At 69.2% G+C, this 11913-nt stretch overlaps 2 protein-coding genes across 2 annotated transcripts; both read right to left on the bottom strand.

Annotated features, from left to right (window-relative positions):
- Window positions 1-973: 973 nt before the first annotated feature.
- LOC135999764 (red-sensitive opsin) lies at window positions 974-7257 on the bottom strand. The gene is made up of 6 exons (XM_065653329.1): window positions 7164-7257; window positions 5872-6168; window positions 4417-4585; window positions 4181-4346; window positions 2466-2705; window positions 974-1087 (listed from the first exon to the last, which is right to left on the bottom strand). The coding sequence occupies exons 1-6, from the start codon at window positions 7255-7257 to the stop codon at window positions 974-976; spliced, it is 1080 nt and encodes a 359-aa protein (XP_065509401.1).
- A 2678-nt stretch (window positions 7258-9935) lies between these two features.
- Window positions 9936-10970, bottom strand: LOC135999635 (proline-rich protein 2-like). The gene has a single exon (XM_065653194.1). The coding sequence runs from the start codon at window positions 10968-10970 to the stop codon at window positions 9936-9938; it is 1035 nt and encodes a 344-aa protein (XP_065509266.1).
- Window positions 10971-11913: the final 943 nt, after the last annotated feature.

Raw genomic sequence — 11913 nt, forward strand, 5'->3', positions numbered from 1 at the left:
GCTTCCCGCCCTCCCGCCGCTCTCCGCCAATCAGAGCGCGGCGCTGGCGCGAGCGGGGCGCGTGCCCGCGCCTTCCCGCCAAAAAAGGAGCGGCGCTGTCCCCGCCCCCTTTCCGCCCTTTCCGGCCAATCAGAGCATCGTGCTCGGCCCCCCCTCCGCCCCGCCCTCCTCGACCTTTTCAGCCAATCAGAGCGCAGCGCTCGCGCGGCGGCCACGTGCTCCCGGCGCTCCCGCCGTCCCGGGTGCCGCGCGCGCCTCTCCCGCCCTTTTGGGCCAATCAGCGCCGCCGGGGAGGCCGGGAATCGCTCCCCGTTTCTCCCCCGAAGGGCTGCGCGGCGTCGAGCCGCCGTCCCCGGGCGGCTGGACAGACGGACACGCGGTTCTCGGGACACCGGGGCGGCCAGCGGCCCTCTCGGCTCTTCCAGCGAACACGGTCCCGTGACCCGCGCTCTCCCCCTCGCGCCCCGCAGCCAATCAGAGCGCGGCGCGCGGCGCCGTTCCCGCCCTTTTCCGCCAATCAGAGCGCAGCGCTCGCGGGAAGGGCTCGTCACCGCCCCTCGCCCGCCCCGGGCACGCGCGGCCCCGCCCCCTCGCCCGCCCCGGCCAATGGGAGCGCAGCGCGCGCCGCCGCCGTTTGAAACCGCCGCCGGAGCCCCGCCCCCCTGCCCCGGCCGGCGCGCTGATTGGGCGCCTCCCCCCGCCCCGCCCTCCCAGGGACACGGCGTGCCGCGTCCGCCCCGCCCACCCAGTGACGCGGCTCCTCCTGATTGGAAGACGCGCCCCCCCCCCCTCCCCTCGCCCTGCGCCTCTTCTGATTGGCCCGCGCGTCCGCGGGAACGGGGCGGGCGGGGCCCGGCTGAGACTGACGGCGCCCCGGACCAATGGCAGCGCCCCGTGGCGCCGGCGGGGGCTGCCATTGGCTGCGAGCCGGCGCGGCACGGACGGGAGCCGGGGCGGCAGCGGTTTATTGTGGCTACGCGGGGGACACGGAGGAGCTGGACACCGAGGACACCTCGGTGCGCGACGTGGACACCTCGGAGCCGTCGTCCACCTTCTTCCCGAACAGCTGCATGATGCAGTTCCGGAACTGCGGACACACGGACGGACGGACGGTCACACGGACGGGCCGGGAGGCGCCGCTGCCCCGGGCGTCCGTGTGTCCGGGCGTCCGTGTGTCCGGGCGTCCGTGTGTCCCTGTGTCCGTGTGTCCCTGTGTCTGGGCGTCCCTGTGTCCCTGTGTCCATGTGTCCCTGTCCCTGTGTCTGTGTGTCCCCGTGTCCGTGTGTCCCCGTGTCCGTGTGTCCCTGTGTCTGTGTGTCCATGCGTCTGTGTGTCCCTGTGTCTGTGTGTCTGTGTGTCCCTGTCCCCGTGTCCCCAATGTCTTCATGTCCCCATGTCCCTGTGTCCGTGTGTCCCTGTCCGTGTGTCCCTGTGTCCGTGTGTCCCTGTCCCTGTGTCTGTGTGTCCCTGTCCCCATGTCCCCAATGTCTTCATGTCCCCATGTCCCTGTGTCCGTGTGTCCCTGTGTCCGTGTGTCTGTGTGTCTGTGTGTCCCTGTCCCTGTGTCCGTGTGTCTGTGTGTCCCTGTCCGTGTGTCCGTGTGTCCCCATGTCCCTGTGTCCGTGTGTCCGTGTGTCCCCATGTCCCTGCGTCCGTGTGTCCCTGTGTCTGTGTCTGTGTGTCCGTGTGTCCGTGTGTCCGTGTGTCTGTGTGTCCCCGTCCCTGTGTCCGTGTGTCTGTGTGTCTGTGTCTCTCCCCCGTCCCCAATGTCCATGTGTCCGTGTCCCCATGTCCCCCTGTCCCGTACGTGTCTGTCCATGAACACGCAGATGACGGGGCTGTGTCTGTGTCCCTATTGATCTCTATCGATCCCTATTGATCCCCAGTGTCCCTATTGATCCCACGTCCCGTACCTGTCTGTCCATGAACATGTAGATGACGGGGTTGTAGATGTGTCCCTATTGATCCCTATTGATCCCTATGGATCCCTATGGATCCCATGTCCTGTACCTGTCTGTCCATGAACACGTAGATGACGGGGTTGTAGATGTGTCCCTATTGATCCCTATGGATCCCTATGGATCCCTGTAGATCCCCGTACCTGTCTGTTCATGAAGACGTAGATGATGGGGTTGTAGATGTGTCCCTATGGATGCCTATGGATCCCTATGGATCCCCGTACCTGTCTGTTCATGAAGACGTAGATGATGGGGTTGTAGATGTGTCCCTATGGATCCCTATGGATCCCTATGGATCCCCGTACCTGTCTGTTCATGAAGACGTAGATGACGGGGTTGTAGATGTGTCCCTATGGATGCCTATGGATCCCTATGGATCCCCGTACCTGTCTGTCCATGAACACGTAGATGATGGGGTTGTAGATGTGTCCCTATCGATCCCTATGGATCCCTATGGATGCCTATGGATCCCTATGGATCCCGATGGATCCCTATGGATCCCCGTACCTGTCTGTTCATGAAGACGTAGATGATGGGGTTGTAGATGGTGGCGCTCTTGGCGAAGTACGCGGGCAGCGCGGCCGCCAGCGGGTGGAAGGCGTAGCCGGGGTTGGCGGCGGCGAAGCAGGCGAAGAAGGTGTAGGGGCCCCAGCAGAAGCAGTAGGCCACGATCATCACCACCACCATGCGCGACACCTCCTTCTCCGCCTTCTGCGTCGACTCCGACTCCTTCTGCTGCGCCGCCACCTGCGCCCGGCGCCGGGGGTACGGGGTTAGGGGGGTATGGGGGGTACGGGGTTATGGGGGGCATGGGGGGTACGGGGTATGGGGGGTACGGGGTTAGCGGGGCCGGGGGGTACGGGGTTATGGGGGTATGGGGGGTACGGGGTTAGCGGGGCCGGAGGTACGGGGTTAGGGGGGGTACGGGGTTAGGGGGGTATGGGGGGTACGGGGTTAGCGGGGTATGGGGGGTACGGGGTTAGGGGGGATACGAGGTTAGGGGGGGGTACGGGGAATGGGGGGTACGGGGTTAGGGGGGGTACGGGGTTAGCGGTGTATGGGGGGTACGGGGTTAGGGGGGATACGAGGTTAGGGGGGGGTACGGGGAATGGGGGGTACGGGGTTAGGGGGGGTACGGGGTTAGCGGCGTATGGGGGGTACGGGGTTAGGGGGGTATGGGGGGTATGGGGGTATGGGGGGTACGGGGTTAGGGGGGTATGGGGGGTACGGGGTTAGGGGGGGTACGGGGTTAGGGGGGTATGGGGGGTACGGGGTTAGGGGGGGTACGAGGTTAGGGGGGGGTACAGGGAATGGGGGGTACGGGGTTAGGGGGGGTACGGGGTTAGCGGGGTATGGGGGGTACGGGGTTAGGGGGGTATGGGGGGTATGGGGTTAGGGGGGGTACGGGGTTAGGGGGGCATGGGGGGTACGGGGTTAGGGGGGGTATGGGGTTAGGGGGTATGGGGGGTACGGGGTTATGGGGGATACGGGGTTAGGGGGGGTACGGGGTTAGGGGGAGATACGGGGTTAGGGGGAGATATGGGGTTATGGGGGATATGGGGTTGGGGGGGATACGGGGTTAGGGGGGGTTATGGGATTTTATGGGGGGTGGGGGGATATGGGGGGTTATGGGGTTGTGGGGGTGTGGGGAGTTATGGGCGTGTGGGGGGATATGGGGAGTTACGGGGCTGTGGGGGATGTGTGGGGCAGGGCTGATCTATGGGGCCGTGCAGGGCGGATGTGTGGGGCAGGGCCGATCTGTGGGGCTCAGTGGGGCGGACGTGTGGGGCTCACCGCGCGGATGGCCAGCCACACTTGCAGGTAGCAGAGGATGACGGGGCTCTGTGGGGGTGCGGGGCTGATCTATGGGGCTGTGTGGGGCGGATCTGTGGGGCAGGGCCGATCTGTGGGGCTCAGTGGGGCGGACGTGTGGGGCTCACCGCGCGGATGGCCAGCCACACTTGCAGGCAGCAGAGGATGACGGGGCTCTGTGGGGGTGCGGGGCTGATCTATGGGGCCATGTGGGGTGGATGTGTGGGGCAGGGCCGATCTGTGGGGCTCAGTGGGGCGGACATGTGGGGCTCACCGCGCGGATGGCCAGCCACACTTGCAGGTAGCAGAGGATGACGGGGCTCTGTGGGGGTGCGGGGCTGATCTATGGGGCTGTGTGGGGCGGATCTGTGGGGCAGGGCCGATCTATGGGGCAGACATGTGGGGCTCACCGCGCGGATGGCCAGCCACACTTGCAGGTAGCAGAGGATGATGATGGTGAGCGGGAAGAAGCAGCAGGTGACCATCAGCACCACCATGTAGGACTGGACCCCCGGGTCGGAGCTGCCGCTGAACACGTCGGGGCCGCACGACGTCTTCAGCCCGTGGGGCCAGTACCTGGGGGGCGCCGTGGGTCAGAGGCCGCCGTGGGGCGCGAGGGGCGCCCCGCGGTGCCGCGGCCCCACACCTGCTCCAGCCGAAGATGGGGGGCGCGGTCCAGGAGCAGGACCAGACCCAGGAGAACAGGATCCCGGCCAGCGCCAGCTTCCCGTCAAACTTGATGTTGCCGAAGGGCTTGCAGACCACGAACCAGCGCTCCCAGGAGATGATGGCGAGGGACCAGAGCGCCGTGATGCCTGTGGGGCAGGGTTAGGGGCTGCCCCACAGCGGGGTGACGCGTACAGCGCAGCCCCATAGCGTATGAACCCGTAGAGCGCAGCCCCATAGCGGGCTGCCCCACAGCGGGGTGACTCATAGAGCGCAGCCCCATAGCGTACAGACCCATAGAGCGCAGCCCCACAGCGGGGTGACCCATAGAACACAGCCCCATAGCGTACGGACCCATAGAGCGCAGCCCCACAGCGGGGTGACCCATAGAACACAGCCCCATAGCGTACGGACCCATAGAGCACAGCCCCATAGTGGGGTGACCCATAGAACACAGCCCCATAGCGTACGGACCCATAGAGCGCAGCCCCACAGCGGGGTGACCCATAGAACACAGCCCCATAGCGTACGGACCCATAGAGCGCAGCCCCATAGAGTACAGCCTCGCAGTGTTCAGCCCCATGGCGGACTGACCCACAGCGTTGAGCCCCACAGAGTACAGCCCCACGGCCCTGCCCCACATGGGGCTCTTGGAACCCCCAGCTCCGCCCCACAACTCCCAGCACCCCAGAACTCTGCCCCACACCCTGCCCCACATCTCTAATCAGCCCCAGCTCTGCCCCACATGGGGGTCCTTGGGATCCCCGGCTCTGCCCCATTGCCCCACACCCTGCCCCACATCTTTAATCAGCCCCAGCTCTGCCCCACATCTTTCATCCCCCGCATCTCTGCCCCACATGGGGCTTTTCGGACCCCGAGCTCTGCCCCACATCTCTCATCTCCCCAGCTCTGCCCCCTGTGGGAGGTTTGGGACCCCCAGCTCTGCCCCATTGCCCCCAGCACCCCTGAGCTCTGCCCCCACACCCCGCCCCACATCTCCCCACACCCTGCCCCACACCTCCCCACGTCTCACCGCAGGCCGACACGGTGCAGCCCGCGACGACCCCCCACATCTCCCCACATCTCCCCACATCTCCCCACGTCTCCCCACGCCTCCCCACGTCTCCCCACACCTCCCCACACCTCCCCACACCTCCCCACACCTCCCCACATCTCCCCACATCTCCCCCCATCTCCCCACATCTCCCCACACCTCCCCACACCTCCCCACACCTCCCCACACCTCCCCACACCTCCCCACACCTCCCCACACCTCCCCACATCTCCCCACACCTCCCCACACCTCCCCACATCTCCCCACATCTCATCTCCCCACACCTCCCCACACCTCCCCACATCTCCCCACATCTCCCCACGCCTCCCCACATCTCCCCACGCCTCCCCACACCCTGCCCCACGCCTCCCCACGCCTCACCGCAGGCCGACACGGTGTAGCCCTCGATGACGCAGAGCGGGTGGCCCAGGATGAAGTAGCCCGAGATCTGGTTGATGACGCTGATGGTGCTGGCGATCACCGTCTCGCCCAGGTCCGCCACCGCCAGGTTCACCAGGATCCAGTTCAGCGGGTGCCGCAGCTTCTTGAACTTCCAGGTGGCCACGAGCACCAGCCCGTTGGTGAACACGGACGCGATCACCACGAAGATCATCCAGAGCGACGTCAGGTTGTACACCCAGCGCGGCGCGATGTGGTAGTTGGGGCCCTCGAACGGACCTGGCGGCACCGCGGGGCGGCACCGGGGTCACCAGCGGGGCCGGGGGTCCCGGGGTCCCCGGTGGGTCCCGGTGTCCCGGGGGGTCCCCAGTGGGTCCCGGTGTCCCCGGTGGGTCCCGGTGTCCCTGGTGGGTCCCGGTGTCCCGGGGGGTCCCCGGTGGGTCCCGGTGTCCCGGGGGGTCCCCAGTGGGTCCCGGTGTCCCCGGTGGGTCCCGGTGTCCCGGGGGGTCCCCGGTGGGTCCCGGTGTCCCCGGTGGGTCCCGGTGTCCCGGGGGGTCCCCAGTGGGTCCCAGTGTCCCTGGTGTCCCCAGTGGGTCCTGGTGTCCCCGGGGGTCCCCGGTGGGTCCCGGTGTCCCCGGTGGGTCCCGGTGTCCCGGGGGGTCCCCAGTGGGTCCCAGTGTCCCTGGTGTCCCCAGTGGGTCCTGGTGTCCCCGGGGGTCCCCGGTGGGTCCCGGTGTCCCCAGTGGGTCCCGGTGTCCCAGGGGGTCCCCAGTGGGTCCCAGTGTCCCCAGTGGGTGCCAGTGGGTCCTCAGTGTCTCCATTATCCCCAGGGGGTGCCCAGTGGGTCGCAGTGTCCCCAGTGGGTCCTGGTGTCCTCAGTGTCCCCATTATCCCCAGGGGGTCCCCAGTGGGTCCCAGTGGGTACTCAGTGTCCTCAGTGTCCCAGGGGATGCCCAGCAGGTCCCGGGGGGTCCCAGTGGCTCCTGGTGTCCCCAGTGGGTCCCCAGTGTCCCCGGTGTCCCGGGGGTTCCCCGGGGGGTCCCCAGTGTCCCCGGTGTCCCGGGGGGTCCCCAGTGTCCCTGGTGTCCCCAGTGGGTCCCCGGGGGGTCCCCAGTGTCCCCAGTGTCCCGGGGGGTCCCCAGTGTCCCTGGTGTCCCCAGTGGGTCCCCAGTGGGTCCCGGGGGGTCCCCAGTGTCCCCGGTGTCCCGGGGGGTCCCCAGTGTCCCTGGTGCCCCCAGTGGGTCCCGGGGGGTCCCCAGTGTCCCCGGACTCACCGCGGGTGTTGTTGCTGTTGGTGTAGGTGAAGACGCTGTCGCGCGTCGTGTCCTCGTCCTCGTGTCGCCGCCGCGCGGCCGCGAAGCTCTCCATGGCGCCGGGACTGGGACCGGGACCGGGACACTGGGGACACTGGGGACACTGGGACACAGGACACTGGGACGCAGGACACTGGGGTGCTGGGGACACTGGGACCCAGGGCACGGGACACGGGACGCAGGGCGCGCAGCCGCGGGGGTCTCGGCGCGGCCGCCGCTCCCCGGCTCTTATACCCACGCCCCGGATTAGCCCCCGGCCCCCCCTGATCCCTTAATTGGGCCGGGGGGGATCAGGGGTGAGCCGGGGGGGTTAATTGCTGCTAATCCTCGTCACCCGCAATTTGCTAATGAGGGCGCCCGCCGGTTCCGCCCCCCGCCCAGCGGCGACCCACGGGTGGGGCCTGACCCATAGCGGGGCGCTGGGAACCCGCTGACCCATAGCGGGGTGTGGGGAACCCGCTGACCCACATAACGGGGTGTGGGGAACCCGCTGACCCATAGCGGGGTGTGGGGAACCCCCTGACCCACATAACGGGGTGTGGGGAACCCGCTGACCCATAGCGGGGTGTGGGGATCCCACTGACCCACATAACGGGGTGTGGGGGACCCGCTGACCCACATAACGGGGTGTGGGGAACCCGCTGACCCATAGCGGGGTGTGGGGAACCCCCTGACCCATAGCGGGGCGCTGGGAACCCCCTGACCCATAGCGGGGTGTGGGGAACCCCCTGACCCATAGCGGGGCGCTGGGAACCCGCTGACCCATAGCGGGGTGTGGGGAACCCCCTGACCCATAGCGGGGTGTGGGGATCCCACTGACCCATAGCGGGGTGTGGGGAACCCCCTGACCCATAGCGGGGCGCTGGGAACCCGCTGACCCATAGCGGGGTGTGGGGATCCCGCTGACCCATAGCGGGGCGCTGGGAACCCCCTGACCCATAGCGGGGTGCTAGGAACCCCCTGACCCATAGCGGGGTGTGGGGATCCCACTGACCCACATAACGGGGTGTGGGGAACCCGCTGACCCATAGCGGGGCGCTGGGAACCCGCTGACCCACATAACGGGGTGTGGGGAACCCGCTGACCCATAGCGGGGCGCTGGGAACCCCCTGACCCACATAACGGGGTGTGGGGAACCCCCAGACCCATAGCGGGGCGCTGGGAACCCGCTGACCCACATAACGGGGTGTGGGGAACCCCCTGACCCACATAGTGCGGTGTGGGGATCCCCCGCCCCATAGCAGGATGCTGGGAACCCCCCCCGCCCCATAGTGGAGTCCCAGACCCCCCACACCCCACATCTGGGGCCTGTCCCTCCCCGCCCCACATGTTGGGGGTCCCAGACCCCCCCGCCCCACATCTGCCCTCCGTCCCCACACGCTGTGGGTCCCACACCCCTCTGCCCCACAGCTGCCCCACAGCTGCCCCCCCGCGCTCCGGGGCCGTTACATCACCGGGGGCGTGGGGCCAAGTAGGGCAGGGGGGGCCGGGGCCCCCCACGCGACCCACAGCCCTAATTCCCAATTAGCCCGGCGGGGGGGCACTAACGAGAGGCACCCAAAGCCGGGGGGCGGCCGCCCCATGGCTGCCAACGCGGGGGGGGACCCGGGGGGGTCACCCCACGGATGGGGGTGTCGCCCCACGGATGGGGGGGTCGCCCCACAGATGGGGTGTCGCCCCACAGGGCCCCCCCGCCCTAATCCCCCCGGGTGGCCGGAGCTGCCCCCCCCTAATCCGGGATTTTCGGGTCGCCCCGGGGGAGCCCGATTAGGGGGACGCTGGAAACTTTAATCCCGGGGAGGGGAAAAGGGGGGACGGCGGCGGCCGTGGGGACAGTGGGGACAGTGGGGACAGTGGGGCCGGGCCGGGACCCTCGGGGCGGGCAGGCGTTTGGGGGGTCTGGGGGTTTTGGGGGGTTTTGGGAGTTTGGGGCTCTGGAGGGTTTGGGGGTTTACGGGATCTGGGGGCTTTGTGGGTTTGGGGGGTTTGGGGGTCTGGGGGTTTTGGAGGTTTGTGGGTCTGGGGGGTTTGGGGGTCTGGGGTGTCTGGGGGTTTTGGAGGTTTGTGGGTTTGGGGGTTTTGGGGGCCTGGGGGTTTTGGGGGCCTGGGGTCAGTGCCCCCCACTCGTTGTGTTTCTCCGCACAGGGGCAGCCGGAGCTGGAGCCGGAGGGGTGAGCGGGGGGGCTGTGGGGCTGAGGGCTGATGTGAGTGACGTGGGACAATGTGGGTGATGTGGGGGCTGTGGGGCGATGCGGGGGGACGTGGCACAATGTGGGGGGACGTGGGGCCTGCGTGGGAGGCCGTGGGGCGGCTGTGGGGCAGCACGAGCTGCTGTGGGGCGACGTGGGACAGAAGGGGCGTGGGGGGTGCGGGATACAGCGGTGGGACGGGGGGCGCTGTGGGGTGACGTGGGGTGCTGTGGGGTGACGTGGGGCGCTGTGGGGTGATGTGGGGCGCTGTGGGGTGCTGTGGGGTGCTGTGGGGCGTTGTGGGGTGCTGTGGGGTGACGTGGGGTGACGTGGGGCGCTGTGGGGCGCTGTGGGGTGACGTGGGGTGACATGGGGCGCTGTGAGGCGCTGTGGGGCACTGTGGGGTGATGTGGGGCGCTGTGGGGTGCTGTGGGGCGCTGTGGGGCGCTGTGGGGCGCTGTGGGGTGATGTGGGGCGCTGTGAAGCGCACTGCGGTGACACAGAGCCCCACGTGGCGCAGTGAGGAGCTGTGACCCGTGGGGCGCTATGGGGCACGGTGGGGCCGTGTCTGTGGGGCCGTGTCTGTGGGGCCGTGTCCGTGGGGCCGTGTCTGTGGGGCCGTGTCTGTGGGGCCGTGTCCGTGGGGCCGTGTCTGTGGGGCCGTGTCCGTGGGGCTGTCTCCGTGGGGCTGTGTCTGTGGGGCTGTGTCCGTGGGGCCGTGTCCGTGGGGCTGTGTCCGTGGGGCCGTGTCTGTGGGGCCGTGTCCGTGGGGCCGTGTCTGTGGGGCCGTGTCCGTGGGGCCGTGTCCGTGGGGCTGTGTCTGTGGGGCCGTGTCCGTGGGGCCGTGTCCGTGGGGCCGTGTCCGTGGGGCTGTGTCCGTGGGGCCGTGTCCGTGGGGCTGTGTCCGTGGGGCCGTGTCTGTGGGGCCGTGTCCGTGGGGCTGTGTCTGTGGGGCCGTGTCCGTGGGGCCGTGTCTGTGGGGCCGTGTCTGTGGGGCCGTGTCCGTGGGGCCGTGTCTGTGGGGCCGTGTCCGTGGGGCTGTGTCCGTGGGGCTGTGTCTGTGGGGCTGTGTCCGTGGGGCCGTGTCCGTGGGGCTGTGTCCGTGGGGCCGTGTCTGTGGGGCCGTGTCCGTGGGGCCGTGTCCGTGGGGCTGTGTCTGTGGGGCCGTGTCCGTGGGGCCGTGTCCGTGGGGCCGTGTCCGTGGGGCTGTGTCCGTGGGGCCGTGTCCGTGGGGCTGTGTCCGTGGGGCCGTGTCTGTGGGGCCGTGTCCGTGGGGCTGTGTCTGTGGGGCCGTGTCTGTGGGGCCGTGTCCGTGGGGCTGTGTCTGTGGGGCCGTGTCTGTGGGGCCGTGTCTGTGGGGCTGTGTCCGTGGGGCCGTGTCCGTGGGGCCGTGTCCGTGGGGCCGTGTCCGTGGGGCGGCCCCGCCGGGCCGTGCGACAGGAATTCCGCCAGTTCTGGACTCGTGTGCTGCCCACAGTTCACTACCGGCAGAACTCGGCCGCGCGGCCCCCCCGGGGCCCTGCGCACACAGGCCGCTGTGGGGCGGCTGTGGGGCTGGGGGGTGGCTGGGGGCGTCCATGGGGCTGGGGGGCCGGGAGGTGGCTGTGGGGCTTACGGAGCTGGGGGGTGTCTCTGGGGTGTCTGTGGGGTGTCCATGGGGTGTCCGTGGGGCTGGGGGGAGCCGGGGGGTGTCCGTGGGGTGTCTGTGGGGTGTCCGTGGGGCTGGGGGGAGCCGGGGGGTGTCCATGGGGTGTCCATGGGGTGTCCGTGGGGTGTCCGTGGGGTGTCTGTGGGGAGCCGGGGGGTGTCCATGGGGTGTCCGTGGGGGGGCAGTTCAGAGGCAGCAGCTGCGTCTCCATGTTTAATGCCGTGGGGTGCAGAGGGTGTATGTACAATGGAGCCGTGGGGCTGCCCCATGGCGGGGGGGCAAGGGGGGCGCGTGTGTGTGTGCATCCCCCCCCACGCCCCACGGCGCCCGAGCGGGGGGGCACGAACCATGGGGCAGACGCCGGGGGGCAGAGCTCACCCTGTGACAGGCAGAGCCCGTGGTGGGGCAGAGCTCGCTGTGGGGTGGCGCCGTGGGGCAGGCGCCATGGGGCAGAGGCCGTGGGGCAGTACCGTGGGGCAGGCGCCATGGGGCAGAGGCCGTGGGGCACTACCGTGGGGCAGCGCTGTGGGGCGGTACCATGGGGCAGACGCCGTGGGGCGGTGCTGTGGGGCAGAGGCCGTGGGGCGGTGCCGTGGGGTAGATGCCATGAGGTGGTACTGTGGGGCGGTACTGTGGGGCAGGCTGCTGTGGGGCAGACGCCATGCGGCAGCACTGTGGGGCAGCACTGTGGGGCAGAGGCCGTGGGCTGGTGCCATGGGGCAGACGCTGTGGGGCGGTACCGTGGGGCAGGACGCCGTGGGGCAGGACGCTGTGGGGCAGGCTGTGAGGCAGTGCCATGGGGCAGCGCCGTGGGGCAGGCTGCTGTGGAGCAGCGCTGTGGGGCAGGACACCGTGGGGAGGCCGTGGGGCAGCG

The sequence above is a fragment of the Caloenas nicobarica genome, chromosome 29 (genome assembly GCF_036013445.1).
Source record: "Caloenas nicobarica isolate bCalNic1 chromosome 29, bCalNic1.hap1, whole genome shotgun sequence".
Lineage (NCBI taxonomy): Eukaryota > Metazoa > Chordata > Aves > Columbiformes > Columbidae > Caloenas > Caloenas nicobarica.

What these genes read in the sequence shown, in the direction of transcription:
- LOC135999635 (XM_065653194.1), bottom strand. Translation starts at nt 10,970, where the DNA reads ATGGACGCCCCCAGCCACCCCCCAGCCCCACAGCCGCCCCACAGCGGC.
- LOC135999764 (XM_065653329.1), bottom strand. Translation starts at nt 7,257, where the DNA reads ATGGAGAGCTTCGCGGCCGCGCGGCGGCGACACGAGGACGAGGACACG. An exon ending in CAACAGCAACAACACCCGCG is followed by an intron (nt 6,169 to 7,163) that starts GTGAGTCCGGGG and finishes CGGTGCCGCCAG; the next exon opens with GTCCGTTCGAGGGCCCCAAC. An exon ending in ACGTCTTCATGAACAGACAG is followed by an intron (nt 1,088 to 2,465) that starts GTACGGGGATCC and finishes GTGTGTCCGCAG; the next exon opens with TTCCGGAACTGCATCATGCA.